The sequence below is a fragment of the Anomalospiza imberbis genome, chromosome 1 (genome assembly GCF_031753505.1).
Source record: "Anomalospiza imberbis isolate Cuckoo-Finch-1a 21T00152 chromosome 1, ASM3175350v1, whole genome shotgun sequence".
Classification (NCBI taxonomy): domain Eukaryota; kingdom Metazoa; phylum Chordata; class Aves; order Passeriformes; family Viduidae; genus Anomalospiza; species Anomalospiza imberbis.
Genome location: NC_089681.1, coordinates 64,685,618 through 64,700,716, shown reverse-complemented (window position 1 = coordinate 64,700,716; position 15,099 = coordinate 64,685,618). Strand labels below are relative to the sequence as shown.

Genomic DNA, 15,099 nt, shown 5'->3' with positions numbered 1-15,099 from the left:
ATCATTCTGTACAACACTGTATTAAAAATATCACTAAGTATTCAAATAAATAAAACATACACCAAACATAATCAGCTTGGACAGTGAAATTTTGGCATATATTTTTCTGAACTGCAAAACATAAAATTTCTAGCCTCTGCAACTTGCCATGAAATGCATTTGCCCTGTGCTTTTTGTGTTATAAACCAGTATATTAAAGATTACTATAAAATAAAGTTCTTGAAAGCAAATATGTGTTATTGCAATTAACCAGCCAATTTATTACAAAATAGTCTGCAACACAGAGAAGTCAAAAACAGCTCAAGACAACTCATTGAAACAAGTTAATAATTTTGTACAAAACATAGTTTAATGATTCCTTCATCAAGAAGATAAGAATCATGGAACATAATCAAACAGCCTGTGAATTTACAAAAAAAAATCCGCACAAACAAAAACCAAAACAGGAAGGTATTAACAAAACTGTCTGCTCTTTTTATGTCCTTGTAGGGTATGTGAGAAACAGACACACAAAACTTCTGGGTGAACTTGCTTTTGGCCCACTCTATCAAAATAAACTACAGAGAAGTCATCTAAAGACATAGCAGTTACTTTCAAACCTGGGCAAATTATGAAATAAACCTCAATCAGTTAGTCCAGGATAGCTTTGAAATCTTGACAAAGAGACGGTTCTGTCACTGCCTGCAGTAGTGCCACAGTATCCTCTGGGATCTTCCTGATTAGCTTCCTCTTACCTACCAAAATATCAGAAACAATTATTACAACTGCAAATAACTATTAATTCTGGTCTAGGGAAAATGCTAATGAAGCAATTAAATCAATACTAGCGAAAACCACCTAAAAAGCTGAAACATCTGGAATATGGGGACAAAAAAGCTATAATAAAACATGCTACTTTTCTTCCATACTTGAATCAGGCTAACAAATAAAAAGGTTCAAAACTGTATGTGAAAATATTAACAAAGAAAGAAGAAGAAATTTGCTCCTTGATTTTCTGTTTTTGTGGGGTCTTTTTTCAGATTTGAGAACTTCACTAAATTTTGAAAGTATAAGCCCATTTGTTCAACAACTTTACCCACCAAATAAGGCCTTCTGTTAAACCCGTTACTTTGAAAGATAGAATGTCCCATTGATAGAAATACAGACAGCAAAAAGGACTTTTTACAGATTAGGAAGAACATGTAAAATCCTAGCAACAGTTTAAGTCTGTCACTAAACAGAGTCAGCAAAATTGTAAATGATGCAGAAAGCCAGAAGTACTCAATAAACATTTGCCCTGTATCTGGAAAGGAGACAGATGATGTATTTATATCTTATCATGATAAGGAAAGACTCTTGCTCCTTTCCCCACTAGTAATAACAGGAGGGATGTTAAACAATAACTGTGTTTTAAATACTTAACTCTGAAGAATGATGACAACTTATGACAAGCCCCTGATGTTGATATTTAATAGGTTTGGGAAGAGTGGGAAGAACATCCTCCTCAAAACCTATGAGCTTGATTTCAATTCCCACGGGGAGTAACAGAAAAGTACATGCAGGGACACAAGAGAAAATCACATTTATATCAATTCCTGTCAATAACAATCTTACAGAGGTAATAGGTTTTATACAGCCAATACAAACTCCAAAATGACAACAGAAATTGCAGCTGTTACATCAAATAGGGGCTTTTACCAGCCTTGTTTAACTCTATGCTACAGATTACTGCAGCATGTAGAGATACTGAGCAAACTTCACAGGGTCCCACCTGAAAGTCAGTGACTTTATTGTCATGACTACCGACATCCACACATGCTACCTGATTTCCAGAAGACAAAACTTAAAATACCATGTTTAGAATTAGCTCTGACATCTCTACATAATGCTTAGCTCTCTACAGTAACCTTCAGTAACAGAGTAACCTTCTCTACAGGATGATGCTCTGATTACAGTAACATTGCCCAGGGCTAGGTCTGGTGCAGGGCAAACAAAACTAACTTGTAACTGTATAGAAAACTATCAATATCTCTGTAAATTAATTTCAGCGTATGCCCAAAGGATCAGGACACTTAGTAGCAAATTCAGAAGAAAACACAAATATAAACACCATGTACAATCAGGGACTGAAAAACAGCCTTCCCCTATGACCAGAGACCTTGGGGATACAGAGATAATGATGCCTGTTCACACCAAGGGTGTGCATGTGACTTGTCACCACAAGATGTCTTTGGACAGCTCCACCAATTATTGTATCAACCTGAGCTGCACTGGTGGAACAGGGCTAGTGGAAATACAGGTAAGATTTCAGGTGGCTGGAAGCAAATAGAGAAATAGCATTTGAATTACTTGGACCTCAGTGATCTGTCAACCAAGCACAGTGAAAGTTTCCATCTTAAAAGTTTCATAGTAAAGTCACAAGCCACAGCCTGCTAATTGTTCAGGCAGCTGTTAAGCAAAGATTTCTGAAGCCTTGATCTTTCAGTAGAGTACCTGGAGTCTCATATTTCCAAAAGAAACTGGGCTCTGTAGATAAGAAGAGTGGATTGTCTTAACACTATGGATGTGAAGAACAGATTCTGCCCCGGAGAAGGTAAGATTTATGAAAGAATAGCTGAAAATCACTCTTTTCAAGAGAACACCACCACTGACTTTCCACAGACCTTTGGACTTTTCCTGCTCCACTTCCACAATACTCAGGAAGTACAACGTTAATAGGCTTCCCCAGGAATTTAGGAAGAAAGATTATTCTCTTTCTAAAGGGCAATTATCAGTGCCAGAGAAGCCAGTTGACAGGTGGTCAGCTTTCTCTTCCTGGGGAAGAAACTGTGCACAGAGTTAGGTCTGGACCACATGCAAGTTCCAGGTTAGTATTGCAGTTAGGCAGCCCTCTGGGTACAGCAGAAGGAACCTAGTGACAATTGCTATTCAAACTAGGAAAACTTCACCTCTACTTCCCAGCCAATTCTCCCTGGCATCTGTGGTGGTGTGACTTTGTGGACAGCAGAGACCACTTTTATGGCTGATGCAGACAGCCATGGAAGGTGAGATTCTGCTGAGCAGTAAAGCTGCCGGGGCCTGTGCCTCCACCCTGGAAGTACTGTCAGATGAAACAGCAAAGCATGCACACAGAAGGAGGAAGGAGCTTTGGCTTGGATTGTGGTCTCCCACTCAAAGATCCCAAGAGCCACTGTCCTGTTGGCTGTGTCTACTGCATTGTCTACTTTAGTTCTTCAGTCCCTGTCCTCTCCAATTGAAGCAAGCAGCCCTGCCCTGGTTTTTCAGCAGCAATGAGCAAACTTGGGGCCTCTGGTTTTGGTGTCAGTGAGTAAACTCAGAGAAGAAGTTCCTCTGGGAAAGGCTGCCAGAATTCTGCTCCATACAGAAAGTCCATAGCTCTCAAGAATGTGGCTGGCAAAATCCCAACCATCAGTTTGTTTCCTGTAAAAGCGTGTCATCTTAATACATTCACACTGCACCACCAAAAATCAGACTGTGCACTCAGGTGTTGCTGCAAGCTTTTGATAACAGAAAGAAAATGCTTCCTTCCAAAAGAAAAGCTGCTTTCTTTCTGGGGCACTGGACCTCAGTGCAGCTATCAAAGGAAGCTTATGATACATTTCAAATCAAATAGGTGTTACTCTGGAATGAGACCCAGGAACTTCTTGGTCTTGTATAACAAAACTGCCCAAGCAATGACTCATTCAGAGTGCAAATTACAGAGTCAGCATCGAGAGTCTGGCCATCACTGCAGTTAATTCATCAACAGTACTGGCTGCTTCAGGAAAACCTCTGTCTACTTTTAGTACCTTAAAACTGAAAATTATATTATTTCTGGGGCTAGCCTAGAGGCAGACTGCACAACTGTTTAAGGAAAGAGTTCCCCAGGGGCCAGGGACACAGACAGCTTCTTTGATCAAATGGAAGTGTCAGAGAAACCCCAACACCACAACTCTGCAGGAATATATATATATGCAGTGAAGCCAGTGCTTCTGTTTCCAAGTGACTCTGGTGGCACTTTTTTGGGTAAAAGTTTAAATTGTGGGAGGAGCTTATTTGCCAATTAATCTACATTTTTTAAAATAGAAGCTTGAGCATTTGTATTTAATTTAGTTAAACCTGCTGACAATACTTACATGATTAACACAGTCTTATTAAGCCTTCTGAAATGTACAAGCTTACTGAGTGCCAAGCATCAACTGTCCTGTGAGAATAAGGCTCTAGAAAATGCAGTGCTGGAAAACATTTTAATCTGTCTACTTAGTAAATTTGAATAAAATCAGAAAGATCGTTAATGTACATCTGAGAGCAACATTTTTGGATTGGAAATCTTTAAAAATCCATTAGTTTCTAAGTTTAATTACAATGAACCATAGACAAAACTGTAAAAATAGCTGGATACTTACAGACTTTTAAGGATGTAAGCAGACATTTGTAAACAGCTTTGTGATTTAACAGTTTGACAGTGAAGGCATGGTAGCAAAGCCATTCTGCTACCTGAATAGGGAATATGCCAGATAAACCTTTGTTACATTCAGCAATCCCTAGAAAAAAAGGAAAATAATGTAACTGAAAATGATGAGTATTAAGAAATATGTCTGGTCTCTCCTCCCTTTCTATAAAATCACCCCAGGGTTTTTTATTAGAAACCTGTGCAGTCAGTGAAGTCTCATGCATCAGCAGAAAAATAAGAAACTAGTATCTGAAACACAATCTTCAGGAAACTGAGTTTGAGAAGAAAAATGCACTGTGATTCTTATTATGCACTTCACAATATTAATTCCTAATCTTTATCCCAAAATTACACTATTGGACTGCACATTCAAAATGTTTTATTTGTCTAAAAAAATCCCAAACAAATCCAAGCCCACTACCTCATTGCCATTAACATCCTATACCTGCATTTATTGTTTTCAGGATAGCATAGCAGCACGACGCAGTCTGAGAGATAATCCTTAGGAAGAAATGAGGATTTTTTCTAACTTGCTGGCTGAATGGAAATTGGAGAACACAAGCATGGAACCTGTTCACAAAAACAACCTATTTAATAAAGAGTCATTTGCAATTTCAAGGGTATCTATGTTGTATAGGCACTATACAACACTTAAATGCTCACAAGAGTCTTTAGCTGTATCAACACTGTTACTGCATGACACCTCTCCCATATATACACATTCCTGGAATGTCAGACATAAATGATGCTTGTTTCTAAATTTTATGCTGAAAGAAGTTCTCGAAGCCATTTGCCTTGGTAACAGACTTCTCCTCTGAGGACAGCATAACTGTGTTATGTGCAGGGAAAACTAAACTACCCATTGCCACCAATTCCATGTCACAGACTATGACACCAGAGAACACTCACATGAGAGAGTGTGAGAGGAAGAAAAAGCAAAACTCCACAATAAATTTTGTTCATACATGCAGGAAAACAGATTTCTAAATGATTTCACAGACCGGGACACTAACTCCTTTGCCTATTTCAAAGCCAACTCTTTAGATGCTATTTGTATTGTATGCTTCCTTACACCTGTTTGAAAATATTTTGAAACTGCTGACTTTTTTGCCTTCAGACTGTGGCATTATAATCCTGCTTATGCCAAATATAGCCAATTACAATGTTGATTTTTAATTAATCAACAATGTGTATATTGTTTATTAAATTAACCCAACAATCACTTTAAAAATGGTGACATTTTCAATATATAAAGGATAGACCCAAGTACCATGCTGCATTACATGTCTTTGGCTGAATTAACCTGACATACAGTTATCATGGTGGACAGTCTTTTAAATAACATATAAAGGCCACTGTTAGAATGTTACCATAAAATCAAACAGAAGTAACTAAGTGATCATATCTATCAGAGAAAAACCTTAAATCACCCACAAGCCAAAAGTTTAAGAGCTGGACACATCAGTGCTGTACTAGACAAACACATTTACACATCCTGGACAAAGAATACAGCTTGAATGTGGACCAAGATGAATTTAATAATAAAAACCAAAATGTCCCTTTGTAACAAGTGTGACCATAGCAAAAGAGCAACATCTGATTTCTGTGAACAGTGAAGAACTTCTTGCACATTTTTGTGTTAAAATAAATAAAAACCCAATTACTTGCTGCTGCCAACCATTCCAAGTTTTCAATTACATAGTTTAGTATTTTCTTCCAACATTCTTATCAGTTTTTATTTCTTTCCTTTATCTTTGTTTAAAACATTCACTTCCTCTACTGGTCAAGCCAAAGTCACAAATGCCAAGATATTACCAGCTAAAGAGCAACTAAAATGTTATCAGCAATAAGAAACTACAATTAACCTGGTAGAATGAAATCTCACTTTACCTAATGTTATACTGGTCAAAGTTCTATATGACTTTAATAGATACAAAGTTCTAAATATAAACTGCCTAATATTTAACTGATCTAAATATAAAATGGCTAATAAGGCTTCTTATCATATTCCTGAATCAAAACAGACTGGTTATCTTGAGGTCAGCTGTCAAAACCAAGACACTGAAAATCCATTTGGTGAAGTATCACTTAAACACACACATCAAATATATTCCTGTATCCTAAACACAACAGTATTATTTAAGAACAGTGTTGAAACAAGAATAACTTGACCTACTACTGACATTTACTACTGCACACACCCTGCACACTTACATGGCACACTTTTTCTGATTCATAGCTCCTCCATGTGTCAAGAAAGAGTAATAAAATATTGACACTTACTTCAGAAGACAGTGACCCACCTGTAAGCCTGGAGTAAAAATATCTTGTAGATGTTAATGAGAACTGTTCTAAGGCTGTTGATCTAGTACAGAACAGAAACAGAGCTATAAGAATATTTTAGTGTCATAATAGGTCTTCTTGAAGATCTAGGCAAAAAACATTTTATGCTAAACTTAAGAAACTTCTTTTATGCAACTAAGTTAACAGTGTTGTGAAGGATCACTTCTGGAACCCTACATCTTATTTGATGTCAACATTTCTAGATTATGCGGATCTCCTCTCAAAATAAACTTTTATGTTCGAACTCAAAGCAGTTTTAATGCTCTTCATCACTAATCACAATACTGCCAAACATCCATTTTCATATTCCTACCTGTAAATCAAGAAATAAACTATGACATTTCAGTTTGAGGACTGCACTCAGTTTGTATTTCATGTTTTTCCCAGCTGTTATACTTGAATTGAAGGAAAGACTTGATCTGATAGAAGTACAGGTGTAACTAGAAAAAAAAAGCAAAAAAAGCAGTTAAACTCCGTGGGATAACAGACTAATTTAAGTTCTGTAAAGTAAGCCTCATTTAACTTCCCATGTTACAGAGATTTCCTGCTAATCAATGAGCCAGTGGCTAAAAGAGGACCATAATTTAACTCAATGTTGAAAGAGACTAGTCCCTGTGGCATTAAGGGTATTAGCTAAGGGCTGACTTCAATACCTCAGGGCTGAAAAATTCAGCCTGCTAAAAAAAGCTAAATCAATAACCTTAAAAACAAACTAAACGTATTTCTTAAACACATTGTCTAGCCAGAACATTATTAATTACTCCAGTGACAATCATGTTATCTAAATGATCTGTGCAATGCAGGAGCTTAGGCTTGAAGCCACCCTAGCTTCTGGAACAACCCTGATGATCAAGCTACTTAAGTCAAGCTTATCAAAAGCAAAGCCTTGAAACACTGTGGTGGGCTTGGCAGTGTTGGGTTAATGGTTAGACTTGATCTTAAAGGTCTTTTCAAACATAAACAATTCTATGATTTTATGATTCTGACTAGCGTCTCCCAGACCAGTAGCATCAAAACCATTTTAAACATAAACTGTTTCTTTCAAGAACTCAGCTAGTGAACAAATCCCTTTGGCTGTTGAGTTTGGAAACCATGTCATATAAATTCCTTTCCTAAAGTGAAAAAGCTTTTCTGTTTAGGAAGACTACTGAGGAACTTTACCACCCTATTGGTGGAAAACCTCCTAATTTTCCACTTAAATGCTTAAGGGCTGTTTATACTAAAAATGGTCAATAATGAAGCTAATGAAGCAATATTATCCTTGAGTTTGAACAGTTCTTTCTTGCAATCTTTAGCAAATATTTAATGCCACCTCTCGTAGTTCATGTACAGAGTCTTCAGAACTTTTCAGTAGGATACACTATCCTGTCTGGAGTTCTATGCCACTTCAGACTGTTTTGTGTAAATGGTCAAGGTTGCTAGTTTAAAGAGAAGTTCCCTTCCCCACACATTCTTTCCCATGTTAAATGTACCGGAGGGGACACCACTGATGCTGAAAGGATTGCTAGTCCCTCTAGTCTGTACCAAATTAATCCCAATCCATTTTGCAATTAATTCAACTACACCCTTCCCAACACACCCTTGTGCTTCTCCCACTATGTACGAGATATTGTAAAGCTGACACTGGAGTGCGCAACTCTATTTACCTGGAGTAATCGCAGTAAACCTCAAGTGTTTTTATATCTAATAACAAACCACACCATGGGATCAAACGACAATCTGGCAGTTGTTTAAATTTGGAACATCCTGGGATATCATCAACAGGAAAATTCACCACTGTCTTATTTGGGTTTATTAAAAGGCCGTACTCAGGAATACCTGTTGTTAGAGTCCTAAAACAGATATAAACAGTTAGGCTAAGCCCCCCCAGCAAAGCAGACAAAAACTGGCACCATGCTGCAAGACAGAAGATCTTGCGCAAAAGGGCAGAAATCAAAGAATGAAGGGATCTACAGCCAACTCTTCAGGTTAAGGAATACAGCTAGAAATAAAGAAAGAGAAGACATTAGAGGTACATAAATACATAAAACAAATAAACTTGAGGATAATGGAGAAAAAAAAATCCTGATTAATGCAAATTAAGCACATCAGCCATGCAACACTTGAGACAAGCTGTATGAACTACACTCACAGAAACCTCTGAAATAAAAATCACTGGGAAAAGATGACAAGTTACTGTTTTTGGAAGTTAACAAAACCAAGGAGAATCCATATAACAGGAACCTCACTTATCTGATGAAAAGTTTTGAAGGGGAATATTTTCCCTAAGAATGTTTTCATTGCCAGACTGCACGCTGATTACCTGCTACATATTGGATCAGTGGTGTCATGGACAAGAAGCAGCTCGTCTTACTTGGCAATGTACTTATGTGCAGGCCTCCTTTTGAAGAGAGGAAGAGGTAGGCTCTTCTTCTTGGGGAGTCATAGTCTTAATGCTGTCTCCTCAAAACTAATTTATTGAGTCTGCCAGTTCTAATGCTACATTAGGAAAAACTGGTTCTACTCCATTTGTGGCAGAGAGCTCATAGGATCTGATCTGTAAACAGTTCTGGAAACTTCTCACAGAACAGGCTACTTCTCTACAGAAAATCAACACAGCTGGTACAGAAGTGGATATAGAACAATGATGCAGAAAACTTCAAAGGGCAAGAAGGACAATATCTGCACTGCTACTTAAGTGACATTGTGCTGAAAAGATGTTATAAGAGATTAATAGTTTGAAGCCCTCACTGTTAGTTTGACTTATCTGTAAACCCACAGATCCCACAGAAAAAGAAATTTCCTTCTGTTCTAATAAGGAAATGAGGACAAATGAAGTCTTCAAAATATGCTACCACTATTTCATAGAATTTATACTTCAAACTGTACTTAATGATTGCTCTATCACCTTTCAAGCTCACAACAGAGCTGCATCTTTGTGACTACTGAAAAGCATAATGCAACTGACTACACTGCAGATGCCAAGCATTTCTTCCCAGATCTGTTCCTTGGATCCTTTAAATTGATTTTGGCATCAGCAGAACCCCCCAGGACTGACTGTACACTCCTATCCACAGTAAACAGGAGCTTCTGGGATTCACATTTTAAAGAAAAGGTAGTTCTGAAGCACAATAAATAATTACTGTTTTAAAACTTCAGTGTGAACTGCATACTACCATGCTATTGGTATCTTCAGATACTCATCATGAAATGTTCATGACCAGAAAATTCTTAGCAATATTGGATCAGACCAGAGCTGCATTATTTCCCAGGGAACAGAAAGCAGCAGCATGAGTTCCCAATAAAAGCATTTTGAGAATGCAAATACGACATCTTTAAAAATTTGAGGGAAAATGTTTTTCAAAGACAACTGTCAGCTGCTTTGGTTAGGCTGCAATACTAATTTTTGCTTGAAGCTCCACCAAGGTTAGTAGGTAGGTCCCTAATTCAAACTTAAGCAGGAATTGCCCACCATGTGAACTGCAACAGATTGTTAACTGGCTATCAAGAATGCAGTTTTAAGATTCTTCCCAAGCACAGGCTACTACCAAGGACTGAAAAATAGCCCTTGATTGTTAACTCATAAAACAAATACACCTATGTGCATGAAGATGAAAAAGAATTATATAAAAGGTAATAATGCTAACTACTTTGCAGACTACGTCTCTAACAGCATACCTTAGAAAAGTTCTTGCCTTCATTAAATGTGGTGTAAACAGTAAAAAATCATCAATGAGACGTATTAGGACTCTGTAATCAAGAAGAAACCAGTGTTAGATTTTTTAATACGTAATCATTTCAAGGTTTTTTCATACGCTTCAGAGCAACAATGTGCCTGCCTGTTTTAATTCACAAGATGGTAGAGGCTGATATGAACTCCAAATTGAGACTCATGAAGAAATTCTATTTTGCTTCTTTCCTAAACATAAATGAAAAAATTAAATAAAATAAAAAAGCAATGAGACTGGCAAGATGAAACACGAAGGAATTTGCAACACACAAACTACTCCACAATGGCTTCCCTCGATACAGGACATTACACTTTGTGCCAGACAAGGTACACAAGAAGATTCTTGATCAGCTCCAACTCTCTCTTTGTTTACCACATAACAACTTGTTTATGAAGCTACAGCTTGTATGTAAACCAGAATACCATCAGCCACTGCAAAGGCTGACATTTTCTAACAGAATTCAGACCCCAAGCATGCCCATATTTTTCTGGTAAATCCTGCCTAGCAGATCACAAAGAAGTAGCTCTGGATATGATGATGTACAGTCTCATCTTCAAAGCAAGAGTATTGCCATCACTATGAACAGATTGCTGCACCTTGGCCCAGCTAAGTCAATAACCACCTTATTCTTCTGCCTTAAAGAACAAATTAAATTATCAAGACTGTTCAACAGACACTTAACATTCTAAAATCTTCTCTACATAACAACCGCTGCTACATTAAAGAGTGCATTCTTCTGAATCAGTTTCATAATTTCCATTTTCTAAACAGCCTTTGAAAGCAAGACAGCTTTTCAGACTCACATCAGAGCATCCTCAAGCCTGTAAGTACTACTTTTGTAGGGAAATGTTTAAAATTCTGACCCAGCAAGCCTCCCAAGAAGAGACACCAGGCAGATGCACTTATCTGGAGTATTCCCACAGTTCTTTTTCATTTTTTTGGGAAAGAATTCACAGCAATGAAGGGAGATGTCAAGTTTCAGGGTACAGCTCATGACTAAATACCCTAATCCAGGATTCAGTTGGGGATCTGTTAATACAAATGTAAAAGGAGGTAAACAGCTAATAAAGAGGTAAAGTTTTTATCAGGCTAGCTTTCTGTCAAGCTCCTAAGGAGCAAGCATGTAATGGGCACAAAGACTGAGAAGATTTACCAAAAATCACACAGGGCTTCAAAAAAGAACCAACATACCCCATAAAAATCTGCTATAAAGCTCTGACCTTGATAAAATGTTAAGATTTACCAACAGAGGATCGGAAAGCCCTTAGGCAGGAGCCTGGAGTGTCAGTATCAGAAAGTATGTAACAAACATCTCATCTTGCCTGAGGTGAAAAGACCACAGATGATGTGGGAATGAGTGAAGCATAAACTTCTCAGAAGTACAAGAACAGCTTGTAAGACTCCTTAAAGCATCCCTAAATATGGTGCCCTTTCTAAGAATAAATCTCCTACCAAATATACAGGAAAGCCTTTTGTGCATTTTCTTCTCAATCATGCAGTGGAGAAATTGTCCCAAAAAACAACCACAATTTCACTGAAGCTGCAGAAATGTTTGTGTGCACCACACTCCTAATGAAGTTGGAAATCCTTGAAATTCAAAACTAAATGTCAGAGAAAATGACTAACACATACACTACATATTATGAATTACTGTAACAGAGCACAGAACAAAACATCCCTACCCATCCTGCTTTATTCCAGAGAGCCATTTGTTTTCCATATCTCCATAGAATAAGCTGCACAGTAAGGTTGACAAAATGGAGCCCTGTGGAATTCCACAGCACTGTAAGTAGTACCTATCAAAGAAGAAAAGAAAACAAAAAAATCAAAACATGTAACAAGATCACAATAGCTGTTAAATATTTTTTCCAAGTGTAACATAAGAAATATGCTATATGTTTGCCAGTTAGCCTTAATTTTTTTTGTTCTTCTTCTAAGAACCTACATAGAGATCTAGAAGTTGTAACTTTAACAGTGGGGGAAAAACTCACTAACACACATACTCTTTTCATATTAACTAACTCCAGGAGACAACTGCCATTAAATGAAAGAAATTGTATAACTGAGTTCAAACCACAACACCTCCTTCTGCTGCAGACACATCCTTCACTGAAGTTTTCTTTGTTACATCTTACTGTGACAGCTTCAAGAGAAGTGTTCTTACACATAAAACCATGTGCACTGAAGAATTTTCTATGCCGGCATCAACCAAATGGATATGGCTCACAAAACCCAAGAGAAGCATTTTCACAACACTTCTTTGAAGCAGTGAGATTCTATAATGTCCATTTCACCACTATGACATGAATGACTTGGTGAAGCTGAAAAGAATAAATGCAGACCATGTGCTACTTTTGAGCACTGATCCTACCTGTATTTTCACTCATCTGAAAATACTCCTGGCAGTAATTTTATTTACTTACAGACTTTTGTTACATGTATCTAATGGTATTAAAAGATTGCTTAGAGGTCCCCAGCTCAATAATTAGCATTTTTCTCAAAATTTCATGTTAATGTTGACCAACTGTAATTTTTTATGAAAAAGAGAGTCTATTTACTAGACATATGGGGTTTTTTTTTGGACAAACAAGAACAAGCTATTAAAAGGGTTAAGTTCATTTCAGGACAAACAGTATTTTTTCAGTCAAGTTGTTACTGAATGTGAAAGTGTGAAGCTGGGTTTGTCAGGGTGTGCTTTCTCTGAAGCCATTAAAATTCCATGAAACATACTCACATTAGTTAGTCATTACTAAAGTATGCCAGAAGAGCATTCTTATGATCCTGCCAAAGGGAGCGTAAGCATCAATGCTAGAAAAATATATAAACATGCTTCTATGTGACTCCTTGAGAGCATTTCCCACTCTCCCTCAATTCTGTGAGACTTAAAAAAAAGTATTCTAAAACGAAGGTATTTTTTCCAGAGCAAGAAGCTATTCACTCTAACATAAATCACTCTGAATTTACAAATAATGATCATGTAAGTACTTCATTTTTTAGACATGGTACACATTTGCCACCTAGAGGCAAAATATAAGTACCAAGTCAGTATCTCTACCAACACAAGAAGAAATCTGCATTACTACTTCCTGTAACATCTGAATCTTAATTTTGGAGTTGCCAATAATTTAAATTCCTATTGCTACTGCCTTTTATTTTTATTGCAACTTGCCAAAGAGAAAAACCATTGCACTTCAGGGAAATTACTAACAAGGCTTTTGCATGATTGCTTGGATGTTACTCCTGCTTTTACTCACCACTATGGATCCCCCCCATTTTAAAGTATATTCCTTTTGAACTACACTTGTATTTTTAAATGAAGGTTATTCCATATGCTATGGAATAATACACATTATGAAGGTTATTCCATATTCTATGGACTAATGCATTATAAATAGTTAACATCATCCAGGTAGGGAAGAGAAATTTTATTAAATATAAAGTTGACTCCAAACTCTTCATGCTTTTTTAGAACTTAAACTGATACACAAATATCTCACTAATATGAAATTTTAAAATATTTAAAAGACAACTTTTCAAAAGTCCCCAGAGTCAATTAAAGGTATCCTCTTAACAGGAAACAAACAAACAAACAAAGTATACTATAAAAGAATAACAAATTTCTTTTTTACCTGTTCCTAATCTCCAGAATGCTGTTATGTATCATTTGAAGGAAAAAATTAAACAGGCTGGAACTTGTCTCATAGAAAGTTAAGCTCTAGAAATGTGACAAAACAAAATATGATTTGAAATGAAAAATACACTGTAACTTTGAAGATACACAGAAATCTTTAAAATAGTAGACTGTAGTAGCTCAAATCCCTATGTAAGTGAACAGACAAACCCTACACCCAAGATCTGAACATACATACTATGAAGCTGCTCACATCCAACAAGTTAATTTTTGTTGGATGGTTTTTTTGTGTTAGAAGAAATCAAATAGAACATCTAAACCCACTTTAAGTGCTGGCATAATATACTGGATTATTACAAGGTATAAGACCCTGCTCTTTTGGCCACTTTCTATCCTGTAGGACAATTTCTGTGTGTCCCAATTTTTATGATTCCCAAAGTCTTGACACATTCACTTGCCCATTCTGCTGCAAAACACACACTTCTTCAGGTATAACAAACACTTCCATGCATTGCTGTCCACCCAATATTTATGGAACATTTTGTTAAAAATTATAAGATAAAAAAATCCATTTACAACAATTTAAATACCCTTAACAATGACTTAATTCAAATTAAAATAAAATTACTTACTACTTGCATAGATTAGACAGCAGGCAAACACACCCAGCTTTTGACAGAGCCATGCAAGATCACAATTACTTGCATTGAAAAGATAAGGTGATGTACCAGTGGTACAGACACCCAGCCTGACATGCCACTTTTCTCAAACTACTTTGTTCTTTTAAGATAATGACAATTGTTCTCAAACATAAAATATTTTTAAACAGAACGCTGCTGCTCATGCAGTATCTAGCATAGTTCTCTAAATCAGTTTGAAAAAGATAACAAAATGTACTTAGACATCAGAGATCCAGCTAGTTTCCATTTTCATCCAGGTACTCATTAGACTTTCTTATTTTTGTAGGATCCTGGAATTGTACA

General features: G+C 36.7%; 1 protein-coding gene across 1 annotated transcript in view; it reads right to left on the bottom strand.

Moving 5' to 3' along the window:
- Positions 1-568: 568 nt before the first annotated feature.
- Positions 569-15,099, bottom strand: part of TERT (telomerase reverse transcriptase) — a 29,897-nt gene continuing 15,366 nt past the window's right edge. Inside the window, 9 exon segments of the mRNA XM_068195040.1 lie at positions 569-734; positions 4,386-4,523; positions 4,878-5,002; positions 6,736-6,797; positions 7,089-7,215; positions 8,422-8,607; positions 10,433-10,504; positions 12,168-12,281; positions 14,115-14,200. Of these exon segments, the coding sequence (XP_068051141.1) occupies positions 631-734; positions 4,386-4,523; positions 4,878-5,002; positions 6,736-6,797; positions 7,089-7,215; positions 8,422-8,607; positions 10,433-10,504; positions 12,168-12,281; positions 14,115-14,200 (1,014 nt within the window). The 3' untranslated portion in view covers positions 569-630.